The following is a 13,997-nucleotide window of genomic DNA, read 5'->3' as shown; positions in this document are numbered from 1 at the left end:
CTACTGAAGCCTGGGCGCCTAGAGCCCATGCTCCGCAACAAGAGAAGCCACCACAATGAGAAGCCTGCGCACTGCAAAAAAGAGTAGCCCCCATCGCCGCAACTAGAGAAAGCCGGTGCGCAAGCCCACGTGCAGCAATGAAGACCCAATGCAGCCAAAAATAAATAAAAATAAATAAATTTATATAAAAAAATAAATGCAGTGAAAATAGTCTGTGCAAGATAATGGGGACACCAGGGTGGGAGTGGCCATGTGTTTGGGGCTGAGGAAGGGTTCACGGAGGTGGTAACACTTAGGCTGAATCTTGGAAGGTAAGTAGATTTTGCCCGGGTGAATAAAGGCATTTCATGCATAAGCAGGAGGAACAAAATTTCAGAAGCTTAAATCAGTGTGGCTGGTGGTTTAGTACCCACATAATCTGTCATATGTCTGCAGTTGGATTGAAATTTTGCGTTTAGAGAAGCACACAAGACAGACTCTAACCTGATTTACAGGGTCCTTCATGATCTAGTCCCTACTTAATTTGCTAGCTTTTTTTTTAATCTATTCTTTTTGTTTTTCTTCAATTGAAGTATAGTTGATTTACAATGTTATGTTAGTTTCAGGTGTACAGCAAAGTGATTCAGTTTTACATATATATATATCTATTCTTTTTTAGATTCTATTTCAGATAGTTCCCTATGCTATACAGTAGGTCCTTGTTGGTTATCTATTTCATATATATCTAGCTTTTTCTCTTGTCATGTGCATACAGATATTTATAATTTCATCTGATATAATGTATTAATACCTGCACAGTGATACACAGTGTCCATTCTTTACAAACCTCTTGGATCTGACTCTTGAGACAAGACCAGCAGCTGGAAACACATTCAATCCAAAGTATAAAATGAGAAAAAATAAATAAAACATTCAGTCATTGATCTGAATTGAGGACGAGGGGAAAGAGTACGGGGCAGCAGATGCTTATGGGATGGCAACTTAAGTCTTTAACGGTAGTCTTGCTGGATTTCCCCACCTCCATTGTGTTGTTGACATGCCCTGTGCGGTCTCTTTTTATCCACAGATACCTCAGGCATAGTTATTTCTACAGACTTCCCTTACTTTATCTGTATGAGACTTGGGCAGATTCAATTTTATTTTCCATGATGGGGCTGCTGGGGTAGGATAGTTACTAAAGCATGCAGCTTTTCCCCACTTTTCACCAGTTTGGGAGCAGCCAATGCCTGCTCTGTCCTCTCCAGTCTTTTTCCTAAGACACTGCTGACTGGAGGCTGCTTCTCTTCTCAGGGGATCCAGCACGGAGGGCATGAGCCAAGGCACATGGTATCTCCTGTCTGTATCCTCCCCTGCAGCACTTTTCCCTTGCCCTCCAGGCTCTCATCACTCCGAAACGCAGCATTCAAACACACCAGCCTCTTTGGACTGCAACCTTTACACCTGTTGATTCCTCTACCTAAAGCTCTTTCTAAGGCTCCTCTTAGCACTTCACCCCCTCAGCCAAAGACAAGACTTCCTCACAGAGGCCTTTGCTGACTGACCCCCTAGGCTAAGTTATACCCCCTTCCTATGCTATCATGACAGCCTGTGGAAGATTGAATTTTCTGAAGATGGCCACAGTAATATTTCCCATCACACATGCTCATCTTACAATATAACCTTAAAGCTTCTTCCATCGAGTGGTGGGAGGTATGTCTCTTCCCCCTGAACCTATGCAGATCTTTATGATTGCCTTAACCAAGTAAGGTAGGACAGAAGTGACTCTATGGTACTTCCCTGGCTAGGTCATCAAAATGCTGTGCACTTCCAGTTTTCTATCTGGGAATCCTGGCTCTTAGAACTAAGCTGCCATACTCCAGGGAAGCCCAAACTAACCCACGTGGAGAGACAGCATGGAGAAGAAATGTGTACACGTTCCTGGCCCACAGTTCAGCAGATGTCCCAGCTGACAGCCATTACCTATGTGAGTGAAGATGCCTCTAAGTGATTCCAACCCCCTACCATCAATCACCCCTAGCCTTTGAGTCTTCCTAGTTGAGCTCTCAGATGTTGCGGAGCAGAAACAAGCTAGAATCAAAGAGTCTCTGAGGATAATAAAATGATTGTTTTATGCCACTGCATTCTTTATTGGTTTCTTATGCTATTAGTAACCGAAACAGTCTTTACTACTTTGGTAGTTTCAGTGCTTTTCTAACTATTTGTTTAATGTCTGACTTCCCTGTCAAAGTACATCCTCCTTGAGGGCTGGTACTATGTCTGTAGCCCTCATTGCTGTATCCTGTGTAGTGCAAAGTAGGTAGTGGGTGCACAGTAGATAGTGGACTAATGACTAGAAGGTATGTGTTTCTTCTCTTCCTGTGGCAGACACCAGGCACGTGTTTCTGCTCCCAGAATTGCTTCTGGCCTGCGGTTCTGTGCTTACCAGGTTGATCCATCCCTCCCCGGGAATCACTTCTTTCTCCCCACCCTGACTGATCTATTGGTGAGAGATGCACCTGATTGTTTCAGCCACATTTTTAACTTACAGGTGGTGCCTATAATGGTTCACGCCACCTCTGCAGGGAACAGGATGGAAATGGTGAAGAAACAGGAGGCTAGGAGTTCCAACGACAAACTTGATGCATTTTTAAATTCTGAAAAAAAAATAAAAAATAAAAAAAATAAAATAAAATAAAATAAAAAATAAAAATTCTGTTAACAACAGTCTTGAGAGAATAAATACAGCTCTTATGTAGTTTGGTATTTTGTCCTTTCTGACAGTTCTTCACTGATAGTACTGTTGTTGGAGTTAACAGGACTTCTGCGCCATTGTGGACGAGCTTCAGGCTGCCCTCTAGTGGGAAGCAGCACAATAAAGTCCTATATGTATTGCACCCTGAGGCAACCTGGACCTCTGCAGTGAAGAAAATTAGTGTAGGAACCAGCTCTGTCTTGTTGACTATATATAATCAGCACTTATGATATTACTTGGCGTTTAGTAGGAGCTCAACTAATATTTATTGAACTAACCAACACGCACTGTTTATGAGCACTAGCACGTTTCTTGAGAGCCTACTATGTTTAAGACATTAAGCCAAGCACTGTAGATGATGTAAATCAGGGCCAGGTAATAAATATTCTAGGCTTAGAGGCCATGTGGTCTCTATCACAACTACTCCACTCTGCTCTTGTGGTGGAAAAGCAGCCACAGACAATACAAAATCTAATGAGTGTGTCTTGGTTCCAATGAAACTTGATTTTTAATGAGTAGAATATGATAGAAATGGTGGTGTGAGACACAAGATTAAGGCCTAAAAGGCACTGTGGCTTCCCCCTTTCTTGCTCTCCCTTGGATTACTTGCTCCATGGGAAGCCAGCTGCCATGTGGTGAGGACACTTAAACAATCCTATGGATAGGTCCATGTAGTGGGGAACTGAGGCCTTCCGCCAACAGCTGGCAAGGAACTGAGGCCTCCTCCAAATAACCAGGCGAGTGAGCTGTCTTGGAAGCAGATCCTACACGTGGCTGCGGCCCTCACTGATGTCCTGACGGCCGCCTCATCATCCTGAGCTAGAACCACCCACTTAGGCCACTCCCAAATTCCTGGCTCTGTAAGAAAGGTTTGTTGATTTAAGCTACTAAATTGTGGGGTAATTTGTTATGCAGTGACAGATAAATACTTCCAGTGTTCCAGCATCTTCCCCATTGGATTACAGTGGTGCCACTATAGAACATCAGTTGACCACATGTCTTTTTCTGGATATTCTCTTCTGTTCCATTAAGCTATATGTCTGTGGGGTTTTTTCTGGTTTTTTTCTTTTTTTTTTAATTGGAGTATAATTGCTTTACAATGTCGTGTTAGTTTCTGCTGTTCAACCAAGTATATCAGCTATATGTATACCTATATCCCCTCCCTCTTGGACCTCCCTCCTGCCGCCCCCCGCCCCCATCGCACCCATCTAGGTCATCACAGAGCATTGAGCTGAGCTCCCTATGCTATACAGCAAGTTCCCACTAGCCATCTGTTTTACACATGGTAGTGTATTTATCTCAAACCTAATTTCCCAATTCGTCCCACCCTCCCCTCTCCCCCCGTGTCCACATGTCCATTCTCTACGTCTACATTCCTGCCCTACAAATGGATTCATCTGTACCATTTTTCTAGATTCCACATATATGCGTCAATATACGATAATTTGTTTTTCTCTTTCTGGCTTACTTCACTCTGTATGACAGACTCTTGTTTATGCCAACATACTGTCTTGATTACTGTAACTTTTGCTGTAGTCTTGAAGTCAGGTAGTGTAATTCCTCCAATTTTGTTATTGTTGTTTCTTTTGTCAAAATTGACTTGGCTATTCTGGGTTCTTTGCATATCCATATAAATTTTAAATCAGCCTGTCAATTTCTAGTTAAAAAACCTACTGAGATTTTCATTGGGATTGTACTGAATCTATAGATCAATATGAGGAAAATGGCTATCTTCATGTTGAATATTCCAATCCATGAACATGTATCTCTCCATTTATTTAGATCTTCTTTAATGTCTCTAAAAAATTATTTGCAGATTTACTGTAATGTTTTAGTGCAGAAGTCTTGCACATATATTGTTAAATTTATCTCTAAATATTTCATGTTTTATTGCTATTATAAGTTGCTATCAAATATTGGCTATATTCCATGTGCTGTACAACATATCCTTGTAGCTTATTTATTTATTTTAATTTATTTTATTTATTTATTTTTGGCTGCGTTGGGTCTTTGTTGCTGCACGCGGGCTTTCTCTAGTTGTGGCGAGTGGGGGCTACTCTTCGGTGCGGTGCGTGGGCTTCTCATTGGGGTGGCTTCTCTTGTTGCGGAGCACAGTCTCTAGGCACAGGCTTCAGTAGTTGTGGCGCGTGGGCTCAGTAGTTGTGGCTCATGGGCTCTAGAGTGCAGGCTCAGTAGTTGTGGCACACGGGTTTAGTTGCTTCGCGGCATGTGGGATCTTCCCGGACCAGGGCTCAAACCCATGTCCCCTGCATTGGCAAGCGGATTCTTAATCACTGTGCCACCAGGGAAGCCAGTAGCTTATTTATTTTATACATAGTAGTTTGTACCTCTTAATCTCCTACCCCATCTTGCCCCTCTCCCCACTGGTAACCACTAGTTTGTTCTCTATATATGTGAATCTGTTTCTGTTTTTGTCAGGTATTTTCTGAGCATGCGTCTTGCCCTGGGCATTCACGTGGCCTTCTAAATTCTCTCTTATACATAGATGATTATAAATGCTCTGATTACCCAAAGAAACTCTCCCCAGCTTTTCCTCCCAGACTTTAAGCAGTCTGCATTAATCTGTTAGGGGGTTGCCATAACAAAATACCAGAGACTGAGTGGCCTACACAATAGAAATTTATTTTCTCACAGTCCTGGATGATGGAAATCCAAGATCAAAGTGTTGGTAGGGCTGGTTTCTCCTGAGTCCTCTCTTCTTGGTTTACAGATGACCACCTTCTTGCTGTATATTCACATGGCCTTTTCCCCGTACACATGCATCCCTGGTGTCTCTACCTCTTCTTGTAAGGACACTAGTCATATTGGATTAGGGCCCCACTCATATGGCCTCATTTAACCTTAATTACATCTTTAAAGGCCCGATCTCCAAATACAATTACATTGGGGATTGGGGTTCAATATTCACATTTTGGGGGAACACAATTCAGTCCATAACAGCAGTCCATTCTGTGTCTCAACTGTCATATTTTGCCCCAGGCATCTGTGGTTTGTTCACCTTGTGATATTTTCAAGCAATGCCCACTACTTTTCTGGCCTGAGTTCCAAGTTCAGCAAAACAGAGATGAGTGCCTGCATTATTCCTTCAGGTAGCTTCCATACTACCTGGTTGGAGCAGAAATACATGATAATTTGCAAATAAGGGATGCTCTGCTCCCTATGGAACCAGGGATCAGGTTCCCACACTGGGAATGCAGGTTTCTGTCTTCAAGATTGCTGCCAAGCCTGGGAATGGGTGGGAGAAAAGCAAGTAAAAATGCCACAAAGCTTTCTAACACTTTTAAATTGCTATTTTTTTGATTTAGCATTTGTTTGGTTTTTGTAAACTTTTGTTTTCCAGAGTTCTGATAAAGTTGGATTCTAACAGTCACTGCTTTGTTTTTTGATGTTTCTGGGGGGGGAATGGGAGCTTGAAGCTGCCTACTCTGCTGTTTTGTTCAATCATGTTTTTAAAAGATTTAAATAATAAGAAAAAAAGTCATATTTACCTTTGTAGTTACCATTTCCAGTGCTCTTCATTCCTTTGTGCAGATGGAGATTTCCATATGGGATCATTTCCTTCTGCCTGAAGGACATTCTTTAACATTTCTTGTAGTTAGTCTGGTGGTGATGAATTCTTTTAGCTTTTGTATGTCTGAAGACACCTTATTAAAAGATATTTTTTGCTGGGATATAATTCTAGATTTACACTTTTTTTTTACTTTCAGTACTTTAAAGTTCTTACTCTACTGTTTTCTCACTTGCATTGTTTACAACAAGAAATTTGGTATCATGTTTATCTTCTAGTCCAAGTCCAAGTCTAAAAGCAGGAAAAGACTGATGTCCCAGCTCAAAGACAAGCAGAGAGAGAGAATTCCTACTCATCCCTTTTGTTCTATTCAGCCCTTCAATGGATTGGTTGAGGCCCACCCACTGTGGAAAGGGCAATCTTCCTTACTCAGTCTACCAATTCAAGTGTTTATTTCATCCAGAAAACACTCTCACAGTAGTTGCATCTTAAATTTTTGTCCATTTATATAGTTGTTTATGGCAGGAGGACTAGTCTGGTATCACTTAATCATGGCTAGATAGGCTGTTAATTTTCAGCTGCTTTTATAGTATTTTATTATATGAATTATACCACTGTTCATCCATTCTTGTGTTGGTAGACGTTAGACATTTAGATGTATTCAAATTGTCAATTATACAAATGCTGCTGCAATGACTATCTTTGTACCTACAGGGTTATGAGATACATTATTTCTTCAACTTTGTGATATTGCCAAATTGCTCTCCAAATTATATCATTTTACATATCCACATACAGCACACGAATTCCAGTTGTTCCACATCCTTGCCAAAATTTGATCTTGTTGAACTATTACATTTTTCTACTTGTGCAAATGAATGCAAAATGTTATCTTGTTACATCGATAAACCATTCCTAGATTACTGGTGAGGTTAAAATATATATGTATGTGTATGTACATATATATATATACACACATGCATATACATACACAATTCTTAACAATTGGGTCATCTTTTTGTTATTGATTCTTAGGAGTTCCTAATAAATTCTAGTTACTAATCCTTTTTTGGTTAGATGAGTTAGAATCGTGTTTTCCCGGTCTTGGCTTATCTTTTAGCAGCCTGTGTTGTCTTTTCCCATACAGAAGTGTTAAATTTTAATGTAGTCATATTTATCTTTGTTTTGCTAAATGATTTGTGCTTTTTCTGCATCCATTTCTTTGACCTCTAAACACTGAGTGCCCCATGGCTCAGGCCTTGGACCTCTTTAACTACACTAATTCCCAAGAAATCTTACTTAGTCTTGTGGCATCTGTACACTGATGGCTTTTACATCTAGCTCCTCTCTTGAACACCAGTAGTATATGATTATTTAAAGGACCCTTGCTGAGCAAGATACTATCTTCTTTCTTCCCTTATTGAAGTTTCTTGAATGGTACGTCCACAGCCGCTGCCTCCATTTCCTCATCTTCTGTTCACTCTTTAACCCATTGCACCTTGGCTTTGTCCCACTATTCCACTGATACCAGTACTGTTTGAGATTTTTTTTTTTTTTTTTTTTGACTGCGCCGCGCAGCTTGCAGGATCTTCGTTCCTTGATGAGGGATCGAACCCAGCCCACGGCAGTGAAAGTGCAGAGTCCTAACCACTGGACTGCCAGGGAATTCCCAAGATTTTTTTCTTAAGGAACACAGCCCATACCCTTTCCTTTTCGAATGAAGTTTGATATGAAATTACAGTCTATTGAACAGATAGAAGCAGAATTGCCCTGGCAATGTGTTGGGGAAGAGAAGAGCTGTTTGTTTTTCTCATCTCTCCCAGTTGCTCCAGAGGCATCTTTTTCTGAGCCTTTCCTATCTTTCCAACCTCCCTATTCCACCAAACATCCTAATCTCCAGCCATATCGAACTGTTTGCAGACTCTTGTGTCATACTCCTTTCCATCTCTGTGCTTCTGCAAAGTCCTTCTTCATCTGCCTTGAACCTGCTTTAAGCCAGTTCTCTTAGCTCAAGTAGCATCTCCCAGCCCACCTTCCCCTTTATCATTCCTTCCCTTTTTGTGCCTCTGTTATCACAGTTAACACGATGAATTGTAACTTTCTATTTACACATCTTTCTTCCCTACTAAACTCAGGGCTTCTAGAGATCAGAGACCCTGTGTTTTCCCCCATTACTCTGTTTAATGTGTATCAGTAATAGAATGAGTAAATCAATGAATGAATGGCCAAGGAAGCTGAGCTAGGCCAAAGCCTGAATTAGCAGACCACCAAGTTTTTTTTAAACAGTTTTATTAAGATATAATTCAAATACCATACAATTTCATAGGGTTGTGCAACAGTCACCATAATCTAATTTTTAAACATTTTTGTCCCGGCCGAAAGTAAACTCTACCCTTTAGCAGTCACTCTCCATCCCCCGATGCCCAACACACTCCCCGGACCTAGACAAACACTAATCTACTTTCTCAGGCCACCAAACTTAACAAAGGTAAATTGATCACAAATCCTAAAAATCTACCCGATTCTGGAGCATAATGTGAAATTTGGTAGATAATTGCCCCCCTTTATCGATGTGTACTGCAGAAACGCAAACTTCTATTGCAGCTTCAGGTCTGATCTGCAGTTTATTAGACTATTAGGCAGTTTGATAGGGAATTTATTAGTACCAGATCCACATTTAATGAGGGTGGATAGTTTGGGTTGGTCTTGATTTTTACTATTGCTGTTGAAGTCAACTCCCTTTAGCAGTTTATAGTTTGGCAGAAAACAGAGTAACAAAAAACTCGCAGCCTCAGGTAGCAATTGTGAAAGTGCCTGATAATCTCTTCTAGGGTGTTTAGCCCCCTAGAAAATAAGCATTACGTGAGTAGTCGCTTTCCGGAGCTTTTATTTCTAACGCGATTCTTCCAAGAGGCTCACCTCTGGATGGGTGCTGTGCGGGTGTACACGCGGGACAAGAATCACAACTCGGCGTTTAGCGAGGCGGCATTTTCTGAAATGGGTCGGGTCTAGCGCGTCGCCAGGTAGTAGCGTTTCCCTTCGCTGTCGCGCGTACGAGTCGCTTGCGCAGTGACGCAGTCGGCGCGCGGCGACGCGGCGCGCGGCGCGCGGCGCGGTGCACGCTGGGATATTTAAGTCGTCTCCGCGGCGCGGAGCCGCGATGTCTCCGCCGGCTTCGGCGGCTGGAGGAGGTGACCGGCGGCGGCCGTTAGCGAGTGTCAGGGACGGCCGGGGCCGGGGCTGGGGCTGCGGCGGGCCGGCTGGGGCGGCGCTTCTCGTCCTGTCGCTGCTCGGCCTCGTGCTGTACCTGGTGCCGGCGGCGGCTGCGCTGGCCTGGCTGGCTGTGGGGGCTACCGCGGCCTGGTGGGGACTGAGCCGCGAACCCCGGGGTTCGCGCGCCTTCTCGCTGGTTCGGAACGCCAGGCGTCAGCGAACACTGCTCGCCTCGCCTCCGGCCAAGTCGGCAGTAAACGGAAATCTTCTAGAGCCGCGGAGCCTGCTGGAAGGACCCGACCCCGCTGAACTGCTCCTCTTGGGCAGTTACCTGGGCAAGCCTGGCCCCCCGCAGCCTGCCCCCGCCCCGGAGAGCAGGGACCTGCGGGAGAGGCCGGGCCGACGCCCACCCGCCCGCACCGCGCCGCCCGCTCAGTCGGCGCATCCCCGTGGCGTTCAAGTTCACCCCTTCCTCCCCACTCCTCTCCTCCGATCCTCTAGGAGGCCTTCCCACCGGTAAGATAACCGTGATCTTTCCCACACCCTTCTCTCTGTCGACGGGCTTTGAATTGAGGACTTGACTTTCAAATCCGATTTTCTTTTTCATTAAGTCCAAAGTGGATTCTGTGTCGTTTTGTCATCTTAAACACCTTGATCCGTGTCAGTCGTCTCCTGCCCCCCTTTACGCTTTGGAATGAGATGTGATGCCACAGCTGTTCCCTTCCTTTTAGTTCTTAAACCTGTCTGAATTTTCATACAGTATAGATTTAGCAGAATACTTGATAAACCATTAAGTATCCCTACTTCTAGTGAAAATGTCTTTATCTTTCGAGTGTAGTCATAGAGTATGTTTTGTTAGATTTTTTTTCTTTGGACCACTAAGAGAAATTCTATGGTTAGCTGAGCTCAAAGAGGTGTTCCCAGGAAACACCTCTTTGATTGATAAAACTTGGTAGATAAAGATGATCAAATCAAAGAGACAGTTTCATTTAGTCCCAATAGCTGAGTGATACAAAAGAATACAAAAATTTGGTGAAAATATTAGATTCTTGAAAAGTACATTTATTTGAGAAGATGAATGTTTAGGTGTTATTAGGTGTTAAAAATGTTTAACTTTGAGTGTATGTTACTGATGGATTAGCATACAAGAGTGAAGCATTCTTGAAAAGTTTCTCCTTACACATCCTAACACACACTTTTCTTCCATCGTAGTTTACTTGTGTGGGCAAGGTTTTCAATTTCCCTCTCAAATTGTTGAAGTCCATTGTAGGGACAGCTGTTAAGCAGCTGTCACTTTCTGCCCTTAGACGAAATGGGGGAAAGTTGCCATAAAAATACCATGTGTTCTTTGTTGCTTAGAAAGAGGTTTAAACTCTCTGGAAAATATCTGCACCCACGTGGTTCTTTAATCATTTAAATTTTCTGACATTCCTTTAAGCTTCTTTGGTATCTCCCATTCTTCACAGGGATTGTGGGACTTTATCACATCGGTTTGTAATAACACCTCGAAGAAGATATCCAATTCAACAGACCCAATATTCCTTGCTGGGGGTGCTTCCCACTGTATGCTGGAATGGTTATCACAAGAAGACTGTGCTGTCTGCTCGTAATTCCAAAATGGTGTGCAGTCCAGTGACAGTGAGGATTGCTCCTCCAGATAGCAAACTGACTCGTTCTCCGATGTAAGTATTGTCGTTAAAAGAATAGACTCCTGTTTGTCCACTTTATTCTTTGGTTATTCCTGTGACAAAGCAGAAAAAGAAGTAGCTGTTTATTTGAATGAGAAATCCCAAATTCTAGTAATTGAACCATCTTTTTGTTTTGTTTGCTTTGGACTGTAGCTTTAATTGCAAAGGGCGATTTCTGTGAGTGTATAAATTATACTTTTGCTTGTTGGTTGGCTTCTGATGTCCAGTGAGTGAAGTCTGTGCTATATGGCATGGTAATTAAAATATCTTGATGCTGGAATCTTATCTTTCATTGTAGACGAGAGCAAGTTATCAACTCAACACTGTCCTCACCATCAACTAGTGCCCCAGACCCATGTGCAAAGGAGACCGTACTGAATGCCCTCAAAGAGAGGAAGAAAAGGACAGTGGAGGAGGAAGACCAAATATTTGCTGATGGCCAGGAAAATAAAAGAAGGTAACAGTCCCAACAGTAATAACAGGCCTCTCACGTGGGCTCCTGGGATTTGTTGAAATATAGATCACTCTCCAAAGGATGTAGAGGCCAGCTCCAGTTTGTGACCCTTAGTAGGTCCTGTTCTTTGGCTTTCATGGAAGAGCTTGGTAACAAGGGTTTTAATGCTGTTCATTTCCTAAGACACATGTTAGATAAATTTTGTAATTTACCTTTTCCATAAGTACTAGAGATACGCCAATAACTATTAGCCATGTTAGCTTCATACTTCTGATACAAACGTGTTAAATTTTATTTGTGAGAGAGCATGCTTAAAGTCTTCCCCTCACAGTCTCGTGTTGTTTAATTATTTGGGTGACCACCAGCTGCAGTATTGTGATCGTGCTGAGGGGAGTGCTTGGCAAAGAAAAGTGAGGACTAGGGTACGGTAGACTTATCAGTAATGAGAGTAAAACCAATTTCATTATTTTGTTTTCAATAACTTAATGAAAATGGGTGTTAAGGCTTTAACAGGCTGCAAAGGAGTCAGTTAAGGAGTCCAGTCATTTTTCTAATTCAATAAATTGAGTACCCACTATGTGCCAGAGCCTATTCTAGGTACAGCGGAGAGAGCTTTAAACAAGACGCAGTCCTCATGGGACTTGTTTGAGGAAAAGAGACCAAAAAATAAGGATAACAAAATAAGCAAGATAATTATCAATTATAAGTGTATAGAGATAAAAAACAGAGTGATATAACAGAGGATAATGAGAAGGGGGCTTCTTTATATAAGGTGGGCAAAGAAGTGCTCTCTGAGGAGACAGTGGACCCCACACGTAAAATCATTGGCCCCATTACCTAGAGAAGATTGTTCATATCCTATAGGTTCAAAATTGGTCAGCTTTGATACTGTAGGTGAGAAAATTGAGTAGGGAAATGTTAATCAGTGCAAGTGTATGTATGTAACGGGAAGATCACGTAATCATGACTAGAGATAGGATTGACAAGTGAGCAATTTGAGCTGATGTCAACTAGCTAAGTAGGAGTGGCAGGGGGTGGGGAGGTGTGGAGGTGGGAGAAGAAATAACTATTTTTATGGTGCAGATAGGTTTCTCATGTTCTGCAGGGTGGTAATTTTGCTTGACCCCAGTGAGCCTATAACTGAGGATTCTGTACTATCTTTCCCATGATGGGAATAAGCAATGATTATGTGCACCATGCATAGGCCCTTCTTGTATGTGATATGTAAAGTTTTTCCTTAATAGACTTGCCATATTAACCTCTAGAGCACTATAGGATGTGTGGGTTAATCCCTAAAGTGTTGTTTTTGTTTTCAATTTGGGGATGGTAGGATGTTAAATTTGTGATTCTGATACTTTGGTGAGAAGTTAGCAAATAATTGATACACCTGAAGAGTTCAAAAGGTCTTGAAGTATTTTCATACTTTTCTTATTGCCTGGACGCTCTTAGCGTAAATTTACCTTTTGGAATCTTTGGAGTTGAAGCATCCCTCTTCTTGTCTAGCATGGAACCTGTGCTCCATAGGAAGAGTATAGGGTCCCAAGAATATGGGAGTATGATTTAAGGGGAAAGAAAGTAACTTCATTTAATTGAGAGTTTTTTGATTTGTCTAGGCGCCATGATAGCAGTGGGAGCGGACATTCAGCATTTGAGCCCCTGGTGGCCAATGGAGTCCCTGCTTCTTTTGTGCCTAAGTAAGTGAGAATCCATGGGTGAGATACAGACTGTTGGAAAAGGGAATTATCAGAGTTATTGTCCTGTAGGCTTTCTTTGCTTTTCTGCATTGCTTTATTAGTTCAGGTTCAAATCTTTGAAGTCAGAGAGGAACATTTTGAGTAACTTGCCACAATAACTATCTTCTAATTCCTTTTAATATTTTTTCATTAATATGGATAAAACACACTAAGGCTAAGAGGGTTTATAAATATATTTAATAACCAAGTATATAAACAGAAAGATCACAAGGTTTGTGCAATGGATAAAATGCAACAATATGAAATTTAAGATAAATATTAAATCGCTACATTTGAGTTTAAATACATTTGAGGAGGAATTGGCTGGGAGGAAAAGTGGCTCAGAAATATGTGTGAAAAGCCTTGTGGTAACGTATATGCTTAATTTGAGTCAGCAGTATGATATGGCTGCCAAAAAAGCTAATGTGCTCCTAGTCTGTGCTGATGAAGAACAAAGACTAGAACGAGGCCGGCAAGTGGCAGTCTTGCTCCTCTTAGTTCTTCTCAGATTGTCTGTGGAGTGCATTTGGTTTGGTGTACTACACGGTAAGGATGTACACAAACTGAAATTCATTCTCAGTGGAGCAGCTAAGATTTTATGGGCTGGTGGTGGGTAAGGCAGTTTTGAAGGGATATGAATACTAGCCCA

The 13,997-nt window shown here is 42.1% G+C and overlaps 1 protein-coding gene across 2 annotated transcripts in view; it reads left to right on the top strand.

Moving 5' to 3' along the window:
- The first annotated feature begins 212 nt into the window (after positions 1–212).
- LOC309613430 (nuclear envelope pore membrane protein POM 121C-like) overlaps positions 213–13,997 on the top strand; it is a 31,174-nt gene continuing 17,389 nt past the window's right edge. Inside the window, exons 1-4 of one of the 2 annotated variants that reach the window (XR_014235721.1) lie at positions 213–9,989; positions 10,940–11,155; positions 11,460–11,618; positions 13,229–13,309. Coding sequence is in view for 1 of the 2 variants with exons in the window: in XM_082360239.1 (XP_082216365.1) it covers positions 9,421–9,989; positions 10,940–11,155; positions 11,460–11,618; positions 13,229–13,309 (1,025 nt within the window). In the remaining variant the exon portion in view is untranslated. The remainder of the gene's footprint in view (positions 9,990–10,939; positions 11,156–11,459; positions 11,619–13,228; positions 13,310–13,997) is intronic. The other variant, XM_082360239.1, reaches the window with a different exon arrangement.

The sequence above is a fragment of the Balaenoptera borealis genome (genome assembly GCF_965194805.1).
Source record: "Balaenoptera borealis genome assembly, chromosome: 16".
NCBI lineage: Eukaryota > Metazoa > Chordata > Mammalia > Artiodactyla > Balaenopteridae > Balaenoptera > Balaenoptera borealis.
Note: the sequence above shows the minus strand (reverse complement) of the source record. Positions and strands in the feature narration are given on the sequence as shown.